At 43.3% G+C, this 17,464-nt stretch overlaps 1 protein-coding gene across 1 annotated transcript; it reads left to right on the top strand.

The window, feature by feature from the left end:
- The first annotated feature begins 7,654 nt into the window (after window positions 1-7,654).
- LOC311113687 (ras-related protein ORAB-1-like) lies at window positions 7,655-10,984 on the top strand. Its single transcript, XM_084156988.1, has 6 exons — window positions 7,655-7,833; window positions 8,546-8,618; window positions 8,753-8,848; window positions 8,958-9,053; window positions 9,242-9,373; window positions 9,593-10,984. The coding sequence occupies exons 1-6, from the start codon at window positions 7,820-7,822 to the stop codon at window positions 9,788-9,790; spliced, it is 609 nt and encodes a 202-aa protein (XP_084013114.1). The 5' UTR covers window positions 7,655-7,819; the 3' UTR covers window positions 9,791-10,984.
- Window positions 10,985-17,464: the final 6,480 nt, after the last annotated feature.

Below are 17,464 nucleotides of genomic sequence, written 5' to 3'. Positions count from 1 at the left end.
CTGGCACTAAGACCGCACTAAGCAAATAAGAAAATGCTCATCCATGCTCGCCCCTGGTGGCAGGTGATTTGAATGCAGGAAAACTGAAATCCGTTTTTTACCTAATTTCACCATGTCACCTGTGCAACTAGAGGCAAAAAAACTCTAGATCACCTTTACTCCACACACAGAAACGCATACAAAGCTCTACCTCGTCCTCCATTTGGCAAATCTGACCATAACTCTATCCTCCTGACAAACTAAAACTAAAACAGAAAGTACCAGTGACTCGCTCAATACGGAAGGGTTCTGATGAAGCGTGTGCTAAGGAACAGCACTGTTTCGCTAGCACAGACTGGAATATGTTTCCGGGATTCATCCGATGGCATTGAGGAGTTTACCACATCAGTCACCGGCTTCATTAATAAGTGCATCGACGACGTCGTCCCCATAATGACAGTACGTATATATCCCAACCAGAAGCCATGGATTACAGGCAACATTTGCACTGAGCTAAAGGCTAGAGCTGCCACTTTCAAGGATCTGGACACTAATCCGGACGCTAGTAAGAAATCCCGCTACGACCTCCGACGAACCATGAAACAGGCAAAGTGTCAATACAGGACAACGATCGAATCCTACTACGCCAGCTCTGATGCTTGTCGGATGTGGCAGGGCTTGCAAACTATCACAGATTACAGCCGTGAGCTGCCCAGTGACGCGAGCCTACCAGATGAGCTAAATGCCTTCGCTCTGAGGCAAGCGACACTGACCCATGCATGAGAGCACCAGCTGTTCCAGACGACTGTGTGATCACGCTCTCCATAGCCGATGTGAGTAAGACCTTTAAACAGGTTAACGTTCACAAGGCCGCAGGACCAGACGGATTACCAGGACGCGTACTCAGAGAATGCTCTGACCAGCTGGCAAGGGTCTTCGCTGACATTTTCAACCTCTCCCTGACTGTCTGTAATACCTACATGTTTCAAGCAGACCACCATGGTCCCTGTGTCCAAGAATGCCAAGTTAAACTGTCTAAATGACTATCGCCCTGTAGCACTCACATCTGTAGCCATGAAATGCTTTGAAAGGCTGGTCATGGCTCACATCAACACCATCATCCCAGACACCCTGGACCCACTACAATTCGCATACCACCCCAACAGATCCACAGATGTCACGATCTCGATTGCACTCCACACTACCCTCTTCCACCTGGACAAGTGGAACACCTATGTGAGAATGCTGTTCATTGACTACAGCTCAACGTTCAACACCATAGTGCCAGCCAAGCTCATCACTAAGCTAAGGACCCTGGGACTGAACACCTCCCTCTGCAACTGGATGTTGGACTTCCTGACGGGCCGCCCCCAGGTGGCGAGGATAGTCAACAACACATCCGCCACGCTGACCCTCAACACGGTGGCCCCTCAGGGGTTGGTGCTTAGTCCCATCCTGTACTCCACATTCACCCATGACTGCGTGGCCGCGCACGACTCCAACACCATCATTAAGTTTGCTGACGACACGACGGTGGTAGGCCTGATCACCGACGACGATGATACAGTCTATAGGGATGAGGTCAGAGACCTGGCAGTGTGGTGCCAGAACAACAACCTCTCCCTCAACGTCAGCAAGAAAAAGGAGCTGATCGTGGACTACAAGAAACGGATGGCCGAGCACACCCCCATTCACATCGATGGGCTGTAGTGGAGCGGGACGAGAGCTTCACGTTCCTCGGTGTCCACATCACTAAGGATCTATCATGGTCCACACGCACCAACAAACTTCCTTTTGATTTGTTTTATTATTATCTGTTTTTCCATGTATGAGCAGTAAGGCCAAATTCAACGTTTCATCAAATAATAGATGTATTTGTTTTATCCCCCCTAGCTTAAACTCTAGCTAGTGTGTTAAGACTAACTAACGTTAGCTCCCAAAGACTAAAATAAGATAAATATCCGTTTTCGAGTTCACTTGAAATATGCAGCATGCAATATGAATGGTCTTGTTCATATGAACTCCGTTGACCTTTTAGACAATTTATTGAAAGCTAGCCAATGTTACAGTTGACTAGCCGAGCCAGCTAAATATTGTAAACGTCAATGTGCCTGCTCAGGAAGCTAGTGTTTCGTTAGCTATCTCTGTCTGTTTTAGCATGATTGTCTCATTTCAAGTAACTTGCTGCAGGGTAAAGAAACATGCAATCATATACTGTGCGTAGAAACCCAAATAAAAGCATGTAGATAGGAAGATGTGTGTCATGTATGCTAGAATGGAGGTTTAAAAATGACAGCTGCATATATGCATATTAACCAATACATAAGGCATAGCCTACACATATAGAATACCTTGCAATACAATCTTCTCTAAAAACAGTTGTACAATGTGCTCTGCAATACGATAACCAGTTTGATTTCTAAATCAGATTAGTTCTCAAATAGCAGCTGCCCAATGCCATGGTCGGCATGCAAAATGTTGGATGCATTGGAATTGAAGGTATGGAGAATGATAAAGAGTCTGTAGGATTATAGAAAAAGCAGTTTGGGAAATTAATGTTTGAGTTTCAAATACTAAATATTCAGTGAATGTGAGTATATGTAGGTGGTTTAAATGATTAACTTTCCTACTAACCTTCTAAAAGTTGACGGTGTCAAAATCTTGCCAATCCATTCATTATTCTACTAACTATGACTGAGTGTGAGACATGTTTCCCGTAATGTACATCATGCATATACTGTACATTGGAACAGAGAACTCCATCACAAATAGTGTTTCACCATTTATTGAGTACGGAGACAAATAGCAAAGGTGTCTCAGGCAGTATTTGAAGTATCTAAATATAGTGTAACCTACCAATCAATGTATATCAAGTGCCATGGAGTGCACAATCTTACAATGTTGTAGGCCATAAATGAGAGCTTTACTATCTATGCCAAACGCTTGGGCCTCAGATGGAGACTGTAGAACTGTAATCAATGCATGCTTCAGTATTCCCCCTTCTCTCTTGGATCATTTGTGTGCCCAGGCCCCATAGGCATGTCGAAAGGATCCCCATGTAGCTGACCGATGTAGAGAGAGACAAGTGCCTTAGCAGAATGCAATCTAAATATTTTGTGGTCCAGAGACGAGAACTTTACCATCTATGGCAGAAGCCCGGGCTCCTGACAGGGATAATAGAATTCTCACCACTGCATGCTCAAATAGTAAAATAATCTGGTTTGTCACCTGTTAAACTACATTGAATGTAGTATTTCAGATGCTAAAACAAGCACTTGTATCTGTAGTTGGTGTTCTTCAACTCTAAAATGCACTAGTCTGTGTAACAGGCAAAAGCATATGTAGTCCCAATGTCTAAATAGTGACGGCAGGGTTAGTTCAAACTGCAGGACTTGGTGAATAAATCATGGGAGACAAATGTGAGTGACAGTAATGAATAAAGACGCTCGAACAAGCACGTGCATCTGTAGTGGCTGTTATTCAACTCTAAAATCACTAGACTGTGTAAGACAAATCCACAATGAAAAGACAACAGGCAAATGCACGTGTTCCTAATGTCTAAATTGTGACAGAGGGGCTAGTTCAAACTGCAGTAGGATGGTTCTCCTCACAGGTGAGTGAATCAGTCCATGCTGCACTTGGTTGATCTCTGGGAGCAGGACATCCTGACAGTCTGAGGCAGGGTGCTCTGCAATCATCCTACTCCAACTATTGACAGGGATAATGTGGCATTTCTTATTTGTCAGTAATGAAATTAGTGGGTCCTGCCTTGATGACTGTATTAGCTCTGTCCAATAGACTTTTGTAGTCTTAAATTACTTGTAATAAACGGATAGCTAAAACGCTCCTTATCCCGGAATGACATGCTAGCTAGTGATAATGGGAAAGGGGGATACCTAGTCAGTTGTACAACTGAATGCATTCAACTGAAATGTGTCTTCCGCATTTAACCCAACCCCATAAAGCTATATGCTCCTGCTAGCAACATACAGTGGGGAAAAAAAGTATTTAGTCAGCCACCAATTGTGCAAGTTCTCCCACTTAAAAAGATGAGAGAGGCCTGTAATTTTCATCATAGGTACACGTCAACTATGACAGACAAATTGAGGAAAAGAAATCCAGAAATTCACATTGTAGGATTTTTTATGAATTTATTTGCAAATTATGGTGGAAAATAAGTATTTGGTCACCTACAAACAAGCAAGATTTCTGGCTCTCACAGACCTGTAACTTCTTCTTTAAGAGGCTCCTCTGTCCTCCACTCGTTACCTGTATTAATGGTACCTGTTTGAACTTGTTATCAGTATAAAAGACACCTGTCCACAACCTCAAACAGTCACATTCCAAACTCCACTATGGCCAAGACCAAAGAGCTGTCAAAGGACACCAGAAACAAAATTGTAGACCTGCACCAGGCTGGGAAGACTGAATCTGCAATAGGTAAGCAGCTTGGTTTGAAGAAATCAACTGTGGGAGCAATTATTAGGAAATGGAAGACATACAAGACCACTGATAATCTCCCTCGATCTGGGGCTCCACGCAAGATCTCACCCCGTGGGGTCAAAATGATCACAAGAACGGTGAGCAAAAATCCCAGAACCACACAGGGGGACCTAGTGAATGACCTGCAGAGAGCTGGGACCAAAGTAACAAAGCCTACCATCAGTAACACACTACGCCGCCAGGGACTCAAATCCTGCAGTGCCAGACGTGTCCCCCTTTTTAAGCCAGTACATGTCCAGGCCCATCTGAAGTTTGCTAGAGTGCATTTGGATGATCCAGAAGAGGATTGGGAGAATGTCATATGGTCAGATGAAACCAAAATATAACTTTTTGGTAAAAACTCAACTCGTTGTGTTTGGAGGACAAAGAATGCTGAGTTGCATCCAAAGAACACCATACCTACTGTGAAGCATGGGGGTGGAAACATCATGCTTTGGGGCTGTTTTTCTGCAAAGGGACCAGGACGACTGATCCGTGTAAAGGAAAGAATGAATGGGGACATGTATCGTGAGATTTTGAGTGAAAACCTCCTTCCATCAGCAAGGGCATTGAAGATGAAACGTGGCTGGGTCTTTCAGCATGACAATGATCCCAAACACACCGCCCGGGCAACGAAGGAGTGGCTTCGTAAGAAGCATTTCAAGGTCCTGGAGTGGCCTAGCCAGTCTCCAGATCTCAACCCCATAGAAAATCTTTGGAGGGAGTTGAAAGTCTGTGTTGCCCAGCGACAGCCCCAAAACATCACTGCTCTAGAGGAGATCTGCATGGAGGAATGGGCCAAAATACCAGCAACAGTGTGTGAAAACCTTGTGAAGACTTACAGAAAACGTTTGACCTGTGTCATTGCCAACAAAGGGTATATAACAAAGTATTGAGAAACTTTTGTTATTGACCAAATACCTATTTTCCACCATAATTTGCAGATAAATTCATAAAAAATCCTACAATGTGATTTTCTGGATTTTTTTTCCTCATTTTGTCTGTCATAGTTGACGTGTACCTATGATGAAAATTACAGGCCTCTCTCATCTTTTTAAGTGGGAGAACTTGCACAATTGGTGGCTGACTAAATACGTTTTTCCCCACTGTATTTACTTCTTGTAACTAGCTAACCAGCAAGTTAGATACATTACTAAGGTTGCTGCGTTCTAAATTGGGAGTAGTTTTACAGTTTGCGTTGACGGTAACAGATAACTGATAGCAGTTTGTCAGATGGAGATCTCTCTCGCGCTGTCACCAGCTGTCTACAACCTTAGGTACAGATAACGTGATGTGATCAGCAGAGATAGTACCCTGGATATTACACGCGTATTGATTAGTTTACAGTTTAGTACTCGGCGACGTTTGCCTGTCCAACTTGCGAACATAGAAGGGTCAGTGCTATCCGGAATCATTGGGACGTCTCTACCATACACCCTAACCATAACCATTTTACATTTAAACTTCAATGGGGTTGTGACGTCCCAAGGGTCCCGGATAGCACGGACCAACATAAAAGTACGTTTTTAGAATTATTTTGCAAGAACTGACATTGTCAACAAACGGAAATATGTTCCGAATAAATAAATATGCAGAATATATAAAAAACAGCTCCTCCCTCAACATAGATCGATCATCTCGGGAAAACTAAAGCAGATAGCTTGCTACGTTCCACCACCTAATATGCATCATATATACTGTCTGTGGTCCAATTAACATGTATACTTTTGTGTATAAAATTAACATAAATGTGATTGATTATACAGTGAAAAGGGGATAACTTGGTGCATTAGTTTAGTTACATTGTTTTGTAATAAAAACTCACATACAACCTCCTAACCAACTGTTTGTAAAAACTGAAACAACTCAGCTTTCTAGTTCTTTCTGAGTTGCACACTACAATGTCATAAATACATAGACTGATGATATAATTACTGCTATAGAGCTGCGCCGTGACAAGAAAAGGGTGGCAAGATGTTACGGCGCTTGTAACGCCAAGGTAGTGGGTTCGATCCCCGGGACCACCCATACACAAAAATGTATGCACGCATGACTGTAAGTCGCTTTGGATAAAAGCGTCTGCTAAATGGCATATTATTATTATTATTATGTTAGAGGTCTTCAGACGAAAGCGAACGAAGCTGGCAAACCCAATTCGCACCGTCACAACCAGGCGAGCTGCATGGACTTGATCTGTGCCTTTACATTGTGCCTAGAATGACTATTTAGTCCTAATACATACGGGTTGCCTCCCACAATGTACCAATGTTCCAGTTTAGCGCGTCAGTTTGGCATAGAGGAAAGGGCGGAGTCGGGACATCCGACTTTCTTATGTCACTGCCTTATCCGCTTGTTGCCCTAGTATAAACATCTCCCAGACACTAAATAGTAGCTACAATATGGAGATCACAGAGGTTATTTTTAATGACTGCATTTCGCAAGTGGCTAGTCAATACATCAATTACCTTCACTAAAACCACTGCAAAGGTTTTGCCTGCAAACATTCTATGTCTGCCTCTTGATTTGTTGGGAGAGTTGTCTGTCTGAAGAGGACCCTCCCGGAACATTTGTTTTTTTCATTTTCAAAATTACCAAAATAATCCGTCATTAATCCCAGACCTAGTGCTGTTGCTGCCCAAATTCTAGGATTTCCTTTACTAATGGCTCATCAATTCCTCAAATCCATCCATAGCACACATAAGAGAGGAAATTAAACTGCTGTAGCAACCATATAGAAAATGCATATTAGACAATTCCTTTACAGACTGAACTCAGCCACACAATTGGCTATTCAGTGTCAGTAGAAAATAAAAATGACAGTTCTACCTGGGTGGTAATCTGAAGCTATCCCTGTGTTTACTTGTCCTATCACCACTGGCTGTGCTTTGCAGCACGGGTATTAAACCATCACTGATGCACTGCACAGATGCTCTTTATCCTTGACCTTAGACCTTACAGCAATCAAGAAGAAACTGTCTGAGCCAATAAGGTACCACCAGCATGAAGAGCAAAATGCATGGTACAGTACATCAGGGTAGGCTGCTGAGGGGAGGACCTCTCTTCATCCCATGATAATGCATGGAGTGGAAATTATGAATAAATAAATGATGGATGATAAATAATGTAGGCCTAATACGATTTGACTACAACTTCCACTAGCACCATAGGTTTGGTTGGCATTTCCTGGTCAGGAGGGCAGCCATATTTGATTCGATTATCTTGGCTCCGAGTAGTTAGCTAGCTAGTTGCAGTTGTTCTGATAAAAATTGTTGCTGGATTATATTACACAAGTTTTCCACAACAAAGAATAGTAATATTTTAAAGAATAACTGATTAACGTTACCGTGCTTAGTCAACGATGAATCCCGAATAGTAAGTAACATTGTTGGTTAAAGATGACAGCCTGTTTTTTTATGCTTGCTAACGTTAGTCCGCTACCTGGCTAACTGTTAGTTAGTTTACGTCAAATAAAATAGTTGTTTTGTCTTCTATGCAAATATGAGATCGATGACATAAGGTATGTTTTGTATCAACTTCGTCCTAGACATGTTTTATATTGACTGTTAATAGGCGTGTTAGGGCCTGTTTTTTATCTTCCTAGCTACGTTCAAACGCCAGCAAACATGAATGCTAGCTAGCTACCATAGGCTTGCTAACTAGCTATTGTTATCAATATCAGCTGGTAGCTAACTTAACTAGCTAGTATCAGCTGGCTAGTTAGGTAGCTAAATTAGCTAGTTAAAACGTTAACTGCTGTGTTGACGTTTTCAAATATGAACATTTGTAAAAAGTTAGCTGACCAGTTTAACCTTAATTTCCCAATAATATAGCTAAATCTAGTTAGCTATGTCTGTTGAATTCCATTCATGAATACTTTGATTGTTGATGTGTGATACAAATACATTATATTGATTGACTGGCTTTTGTCACTATAGTAGACAGAACGAACTACTTTGTGACAATTTGTTGCCTTGTTGTTTTTATGACTTTCAACAAATAACGAATAATATATAGTAATATCTCCATGACAGTGGAATTGACATTTGTTTAACCTGTGAAATATCTAACGTTACTCTCGTTTCAGTGACTATTTATTCAAGCTGCTTCTGATTGGCGACTCTGGCGTTGGAAAGTCTTGCCTCCTCCTCCGATTTGCAGTAAGTAACTTTCCTCTGTCAAGGTGTGATTTTGCCATGTTGATCTTTTGAGGGATAATAGTTTGACATCCCAGGAACTTTACTGTACATTGAACACCCATAGGGATTGACTGGTTTACTTATTTTCTCTTCAGGACGACACATACACAGAGAGCTATATTAGCACTATTGGAGTGGACTTCAAAATTAGGACCATAGAATTAGATGGAAAGACCATCAAACTTCAGATTGTGAGTACCCGTGGCTGACATGACTTGAATGAGTCATAAGAACGGCAGAAGTGGAACATGGTGATTTGTATATGATGTTGGGTCTAACTTTACTCTCACTGGCCCCCAGTGGGACACAGCTGGCCAGGAACGGTTCCGGACAATTACATCCAGTTACTACAGAGGAGCGCATGGCATTATTGTAGTGTACGATGTCACAGACCAGGTCAGTCCATCTCTCGTGCGCTTTCACTTTTTCTATTTTTTCACTTTCTATTTTTCACTCTCTTTATAACAAGTTTACATAGCAGATAACCTTGTTTTCAAGCCTGTGTAAGTTAACGTCTCAGTGTATCTGTTTTTGCATCTGTTGTTGAGTTATCAACAGTTGTCTCCTCTCCTGTCACACCCCAGGAATCCTTCAATAACGTGAAACAGTGGCTACAGGAGATTGACCGCTACGCCAGTGAAAACGTGAACAAACTGTTAGTAGGCAACAAATGTGACCTGACGACAAAGAAACTGGTGGACTATACGACAGCCAAGGTAACGCTCTACCTGGTTACAGAATGAAAAATAACTCACCTTTTATTGTTGTTGCATTTTTCAGTTTAATCTTTTCTCTCTCCCTTTCTGTGTCCCACTCTTTTCTCGTCTCTTTGCCTCTTTCTTTTTCTTGGTGTGTATATGGCTGTCCCCGACTCCCACCTTACTGTTGCCTCTCTCTCTTACTCCCCCTCTCTTTTTTTCCTCTTCCTCTCTCAGGAATTTGCTGACAATTTAGGGATCCCCTTCTTGGAAGCCAGCGCCAAGAGTGCCACCAATGTGGAGCAGGCCTTCATGACCATGGCAGCTGAGATCAAGAAGAGAATGGGCCCTGGGGCCACGGCCGGAGGCTCTGAGAAGTCCAACGTCAAGATCCAGAGCACGCCAGTCAAGACCTCCTCTGGAGGCTGCTGCTGAGGCCCTTCAGCCCCCCAAACGCATCCACCCAGACCCCTACCTACCAATCTCAAAAGTTACCATGCTCCACAGGGATAGAAAAAGACAAAGGAGAGAAAGAAAGATGGCGAGAGTGACAGAGAGGGAAGACTGAGTGGCCTGAATTGTGTGTGCAGTTGCAATACCAGAAATATGTCGTCCCCCCCCAACCCCTAACAAGGTCAGCAATAGGATGGTAAGCCCATCCACACCCACAGAAACACACTAACCTAATGTGGGATATTTTTACATATTACCAAAACATATACCTATCCAAAATAAGATGTGGCAACTTATCTAGACATTTTTAAACAAGGCGCAAGGTGATAATTATGAATGAGAGGAATATGACAAAACCTTGCCCGACTCTTTACTCCAGGTCTGGTAATTAATAATCAATTTTTCCACGATGGTTGTGTTCTCCTAATTTCACTGTGGATATCAGCATGACTTTGGCCTGATCTCCTCAGAAGACGAATTAGGAAGCACTCCCAATGAAGCACATGTTTTAAAGAGCATTATACATGTCGGCAGAACTGATTACTTTACCCACAAAGCATCTGGAATGCACTCATCATGACTAAGCACGTCTGCTCACTGTAATCAACCCAAATTATTTAGAGGAAATATCATTCAATGTCACGTGGTCCAACTTCACAATGTTGCCCCAAATAATGTGCCAGTGCCTTTATGGCAGGATGTATATATGATATGCCTTTGGCACACTGCGTTGTTGGCATGTCCTTCCAGCCTTAGAGACCTTTTGTATGCCCATAATGGTTGTATGCCCAAGCTCTTCTCTTATTTGGGTTTAGTCTAATGAATTTTGTATGATACTAGCATTAGTCAACATTCCTGTACAGAGAGTAATTGTTCTGCTGACATACATAATACCGCATGGACACGTGCTACATTGAAAGTGTCAATGACGTTTTTCCTCCGCCAGTGTCTCAACCAACAGCACAACAAAGTTTCACCACACGATGAAAGAATTCTACCAACTGTATATATTTATACATATATGTAAGAACCGATTAGCTAAACCTGTAGAGAAGCAAGTGAAATATGACATCATGAAAAGTAGCTGAACATTTTTATTTCGTGATTTGTGGCTGAGGCCTTGACATTTTTGTGGCACAATGTCTATTAAACAATGAAGGAGATCTTTAATAAACATTTGTCTTGTTGGAATTCTTTCCTAATAGTTACACCCGTTCTGCATGCACATTTCACACCGAAATAGGCCTAGTCTCTGAAATGTGACATACTTTATGGGCTCTTGTTTCATAAGCTGAACAGTGTGATCTTTGGCCCAGATTCCATTGTCTCCAGTAAATGGTGCTGTTGCGCTGAACTTCAGATGTCCATACCCTAACCCTTACCATAACCATAACCCTTACCTAACCGTCACCTTTAAAATTCAACTTCAATGGGATGATGTCAGTTGTAGCTCAGTTGGTAGAGCATGGCGTTTGCAACGCCAAGGTTGTGGGTTCAATTCCCACGGGGGGCCAGTATAAAAAATAAAATAATGTATGCACTCACTAACTGTAAGTCGCTCTGGATAAGAGCGTCTGCTAAATGACTAAAATGTAAATGTAATGTCAGTTGGACGTCCCAAGAATCACGTTTAGACTTTTCCTCTCTTTTACCCAGCTCAACCACCTTTTTGTGCCCACCGGGGTCAAAACACTACATTCTTTACTTCTTACTTTTGAGTCTGTCCAGTAACAAGTGTACATTACAGTTAATGGGATTCTCCGGTACTTTCATATACTTTTTAGCCAGTCATTCTGAATGTAGCGCTCACGGGCCAAAAGTGGTCCCTAAAAATGGTGTACTACATAACGTGCAGATTTGTGCACCACGTCGTTACTCTCTCTCTGCTGTGTGTGCACGATGTTCCTCTTGCTAGCTGTCACTCAAATGGCGAGGAGCTGAAGCGCACTGGTTGAAGTCTAATGCTAGGGGGCTGGCCCACGTGGGGGAAAATGGCGCAGCACAGCTTCCAGAAAAACAAACTAGGGATTTAAGACAGTCATTCTGCTTGTAGATTATGCATGTATGAACAACACATTGACACATCCAGCCCAAAGCGGGTGGTTTAAAAAATACTTAGTAGTCGGCAAAGTTCCGGAGCATGTCTTTAACAATTATGTAACACATAGGGACCCAGTAAGACAAAACTGCAACACTGAATCTGGTACAGGTCTGTACCAGTGGAGGGCAGCATTAGATGGCCTAGTTCATGTATGCAGCTGTACGGTCTGTCTCCCAGTAAGACAAAACTGCAACACTGAATCTGGTACAGGTCTGTACCAGTGGAGGGCAGCATTAGGTGGCCTAGTTCATGTATGCAGCTGTACGGTCTGTCTCCCAGTAAGACAAAACTGCAACACTGAATCTGGTACAGGTCTGTACCAGTGGAGGGCAGCATTAGGTGGCCTAGTTCATGTATGCAGCTGTACGGTCTGTCTCCCAGTAAGACAAAACTGCAACACTGAATCTGGTACAGGTCTGTACCAGTGGAGGGCAGCATTAGGTGGCCTAGTTCATGTATGCAGCTGTACGGTCTGTCTCCCAGTAGTTGGGACTTCTTCAAATCTGATTTAAGGGCAATTTCAAATCAATCACTTTGAATTGGCCCTCGTTGGAATAGTAATTAGATTACACATCCCCAACAGCTGTCGTGAATTACATTGGCTTTTCCATGGCGTTCTATTATGTTGAACGGTTATCTGAGTTCATGTGACGTTGACAAAGGCATTGTTTTGTGGCTGTGATCGATACCCTTCATCTATTCTTTCACACCAACCTTGTCATAGAATTAGTATTATACCCAACGTAGAGCATCCACCAGATCATCCCGTAATTGGTACCCATTGTGTGCCCGCTTGATTAACATCTGGCCCTCTCATCAGCGCTGCAGTCGCGGTGGCATGGTGCCCACCGCTGTAAATGTGCCCCAGCCGGCCTCTCTCACACACAGGGCCTCTCTCACACACAGGCCCCAGGCAGAAGAAAGGGCACACTCTTAACCGCTTGGCATGCTCCCTTCCCCCTCCTCCCCTCTACAAGACCCCTGTAATTATGTCAACGGAGTATAGTAAAAGGCAGTGTGAAGCCGGCCTCTTGTTTAGCTGTTGAACTGGAGTCCTCTCTTTTTTCCAAGGCATAACCCCAAATAGCTTTTAAGTGAGAAAAAAAACATACATTCAGCCGGTCAGGGTGGACAAAGGGCTAGATGTTTTGGTGTGAGGTTCAAAGGGAGGTAGTGGGCGTTGGGATGGGGATCAGCAGCAACGGCGCTGAGGAGTGGGTTAGAGTTGATGGCGCGAGGGGGGGGGGGGGGGACTGTTTGCCGGCTTTATTTGTTCTTGGTTGCCGGGCAATGGAAGGGGGAAAGCATCTATGACAGCTGTAGAGGGTCTGCAGCCTTTCACCCGATCTACTGAAGAAGCCCTGAAGGTAAAATACAGAGAGGGGTGGGGGAGGATAGGGAGGGAGTTAGTCAGCCCATGTGTGAAGTTCACTCAGACAATACCTACAGCAAAAAGGGGGGAACTGGAGCTGGATTTGTGGAGAAGAGATGGAGAATCAAGCCTCCATTATGTCAATCTTGGTTCTTTCACTCATGCCTAGACGGCAGTTGTGCACTTGAGACAGGCTTTGGCCACACTTTGTAGTGTAACATCATCAAATGGAGTGAGAGGTGTTGGGGACTGTGTGTCAGCCAGCCAGTGAGCACTGAACAGCATGCTGCCCTACTGGCCAGACGGGTCCCATTTGTATGCCTGATGCCCTTCTGAACAATGACCAAGTGTGCAGCAGAGCAAAGAGTTGATTCTCTTCGGATGAATCAGAATTAGCAGCAGCCTGAAATGACTGACGTATCATACAAGTCTGCATAGACAATTAGACTACCGGTAGTGACTGCTTCTGTCTGTTAGAATTGTGACTAAGAAAGGTGTTTTGCATCTGTTCTCAAGCGGTTGACTTTTGGTCTTTGCTATAGTACTGTGAGTAAACAGTACAACTACTTGCCTTTGAAGGATTTTGCCTGGAACACTCATTATTGTATTGCTACTCAGCCTCCTTGTATTCACTGTTAGACTAAACGTAAATGGTGCCTGTTTATTTGACACGGCAGCCTTTTAAACAGACACCTATTTTTTTGGAGCCAGGCTATGTAGGGAAAGATGAGCAAAGAAAACATGATGGCTACATGATGAACAAAAATTCTGTTGACTTGAGTTTTTACATAACCTACATATGTATACACTTCACCATACATGCATCTTTTCATGTAGTTTAAAGCTGCTTTGGTCAGAAGCTTATCTCCAGCAAGCAAGTTGCCACATTGGCATCTTGCAATTTGCAGCAGTGATGAAATGTATGACTTGAGCTGCCTATTAGCTTGAGGTATGTCAGTGCCCGACCCGCTTGTTCATGCATGCATGTACAGTGTGCTCCAGTGAAAGCATTTGGGGGTGTGATTAATCAAATATGTACACTAGCTATCTCACCATTTCATTCACCTCACAGTGAGTGCTAAATAATCAAAGACATGTCTCCCTTTTCCCCCTCAGCATCTACACACTCATTCCAGCCAGGCCCCACTTTAAATTGGAGGCCTCCGTTACAGAAGTTTTTACGCCTTCTTTGGCTAGACCTTCTTTGGCTTTTAATCCTTTCATGCGAGACCTACCCCCTCCCTCTCTTTTAGCTATTCTCAATAAAGCCAATTGCGATACTGTATCATTCTGAAGTAGCTCCTAGTAGTTCCTCGCCAGGCAAGACAAAAACCAGAAAGAAAAACACAGTGATGGATGGATGCCCGCGGCGGAGGAGCCGACCTTAAAAAAACTGCAGCCGTTCATTTCCTGAACCCAGCCTGGCGGCCCTCCCTCAGTGTTCTCTCTCAGAGCAGGAGGAGGAAGAGATGGGTGGGATGGGGTTTCGGGAGCTAATTGGCAACCTTGGCGGTCCGTTATGGAGGGGGGTCTGTTTCAATATCCCTAGCAACGGGGTAAACTCAATAGTGCCTGGGTGCCAGTCATATGCTTTTCTATGTGGCGGAACCGGCTCCAGAGAGTCTATGTTGTAAGTAAGAGGCCCAAAAGAACTGACCCATGATCTGCCAAACATTGACGCAAAACTAAATCTGGAGGATATATGCAGAAAATAGGAGCCTTAATTGACACCTCTTATTTCTTTGGCAGTTCCATGAAATATGGGTGTCTTGTTTGTCAGATGTAGCAACTTCTCCCACCATCTTGCATTTTCTTTATTTACATTTATATCTTATGTCATACTCTTGACAGTTTCATGTAATATGGCCGCAAGAGACCACAACTTCAACCATTATCTTGCAACTTCTCTGCACCCTCTTCCGTTCTCTAACCTGTCCTACAATTGCTTGCAGATGCTTACAAGAAACATCATTCTCAAAGTAGAGGTCTCGGTCTCTCGCCATGCCTCTACACTCTGCTCCAGTACCATCATGGTTGTTGTGATTAGACAACTGCTACTCTATTGGCGGATCAAAAGGCAGGCATCCCTCAGGGCTGCGTCTTTCATTCAGCTTAATTGTGTTTCCACGCGTAATTACAAGTTATGTATAATGAGATGTCCATTTCCTGCATGGGCTCTGATTGGGGTTGGGGTTGAAGTCATAAGGCAGCTCTCTGTACAGTCTCAGGTCCGTCTGTCTGTGGGTGGACGGACGGACGGTCGGGTGAAACGTGAGAGGGGAGAGAGACCATGATGACTGCAGGAGCCCTGCAACCCTGTCTCAACTAGTGCCAGGCCCAAAATAGGAGAGCAGCGCTCGTTCCGCTCACAACTGGCAACCCAGGCCCCCCTCTCTTGCCCCTAGGAGGGACAGCAATACCCCTAGCCCGGACTACTGCTGCCCTTCTGTCACGACTGTTTACCAGCTGTGGCACTGCTAATGGCCATTGTCATTTTATTTATTTAAATGTTACTACATTCACTTGACTTCCCTTAGTTAGTACTCATGTACTGTGTTTCTGGCCTTAACTTTTAACCTTGGCTTTTGTGCTGATTTACGCTGAGGTGTTAAACTTAACTTTGAACCAGTCCAAAGTTCAGAACGGGTTCCACTGGTCACAGATGGGAATGCCATATCTTCAGCTCCTGCATTAATTTGAAGGGAATCAGCTGCTTGTGTTGGAGAATCCTCCGGTTTTTATTCTTGCCATCTGGTTGCAATTATGTCATGCTCTGCCTAACTCGGGGATAACCACCACATTATTGAACAGATGCCAGAGAATGGAGTAGTATGGCGCTCACATCATTCTTTCCTAAATGAGCGTCTGCACAAAGGTGTGTGCAAAGCCACATAACGACCCGCGTCCATTTTGGGCATATAAGCATTTGATAAATCCCTTGATAAAAATGATTATTTCTGCAGTTTGCTTATGCTCTATTATCTGACTAAGTGCTTGTTTTAAATGTCCTGGGTGTTTTGGACGTGTGGCCATGTGTTTGTCTTTGAAGCTCTCTGCTGCAGCATAGTTCTAACCTGTTTGACTAATTGAAATTTGTCTCCAGTTGTCAATGGAGAAGCTGTTGCCAGAGTGACAGATGGCAATTGACTAAAAACTATTTTGAGAGTTTCAGAAAAAGTTGCTGGTTTGATTTCTAAGCATTATAATGCCACAAATAACACTTTGAGGTAATAGTAATACGTTGTAGGAGTGATCATTGTCAACACATTTAATTTCCCCAGCTAACATAGAAAGAATGCATTACAATATTACACTGGCTAATACCAAGATGTCTAATGTTGAATAGCTTGGATGCCTTACATAGTTGTGGTTGCTCACTCACAGTAAGACTAGTTGACAAGAGAATGCTCCCAAGAATAGTCTATGACTATTTCTCTCAATTACATGTTATCATTATTATTCTGCCTGAAAGCTGCCTACACACACAATGAGTGTTGATCTATAGGCTAGCCTAGGATATTTATACTAGCGCAACAAAATCCAACTTTATAGAGTTTTGTTTAATTTTATGCTATTATGTTTGTCTGGTCAGTGAATATGGGGTAGCCTGGGCAGCCGCTAGTTGGCGCTATCGATCTCCACTATCGCCTGTGCTTAATGTGCCAAGCCGGTAATACAATCGTGTACCCCGGCGACCGGTTCATACTTAAAACATTCTCCATTCTGCCTGCAAAGGCTTCGAGTTCCTCCTTAACTCGATTTAATGGCTAGAAGGCGGGGAATTTTTTTTAAAATATGCGTACTTTCTTTATGAAACACAATTTTCCACAACCATGCTAGTGTCTATATGCTAGTCCCGGACATTGCATATCGCATTCAGCTAATCAGGTTGCAGCAGTCTGTTTTCTCACTCCTAACCTAATGTAGCAGGCGTAAAACAAACCGAACCCCTGGGCTGCAGTCCAAATTCAAAGTAGACAGCCCTTGGCCCCAGTGGCGGCTCCTGAAAAAATTCTCAGGAGGGGCAATTTTTCTGATGATTTAGGTGACCTACACACATTTTAAAAAAGATATGTCCAGCAACAACATGAAGACAGGGGCAGCATATAAGTCAATACCAGAAGCATTTATTGACTGATCTGGGGAGATGGATTCCAGTTTCTGTGACAGATTATAAATAATC

This window comes from Coregonus lavaretus (assembly GCF_964263955.1).
Source record: "Coregonus lavaretus genome assembly, chromosome: 40".
Classification (NCBI taxonomy): Eukaryota; Metazoa; Chordata; class Actinopteri; order Salmoniformes; family Salmonidae; genus Coregonus; species Coregonus lavaretus.
Note: the sequence above shows the minus strand (reverse complement) of the source record. Positions and strands in the feature narration are given on the sequence as shown.

Coding starts and splice junctions, on each gene's coding strand:
- LOC311113687 (XM_084156988.1), top strand. Junction 8,619..8,752: donor GCCTCCTCCTCCGATTTGCA/GTAAGTAACTTT, acceptor TTTTCTCTTCAG/GACGACACATACACAGAGAG. Junction 8,849..8,957: donor AGACCATCAAACTTCAGATT/GTGAGTACCCGT, acceptor ACTGGCCCCCAG/TGGGACACAGCTGGCCAGGA.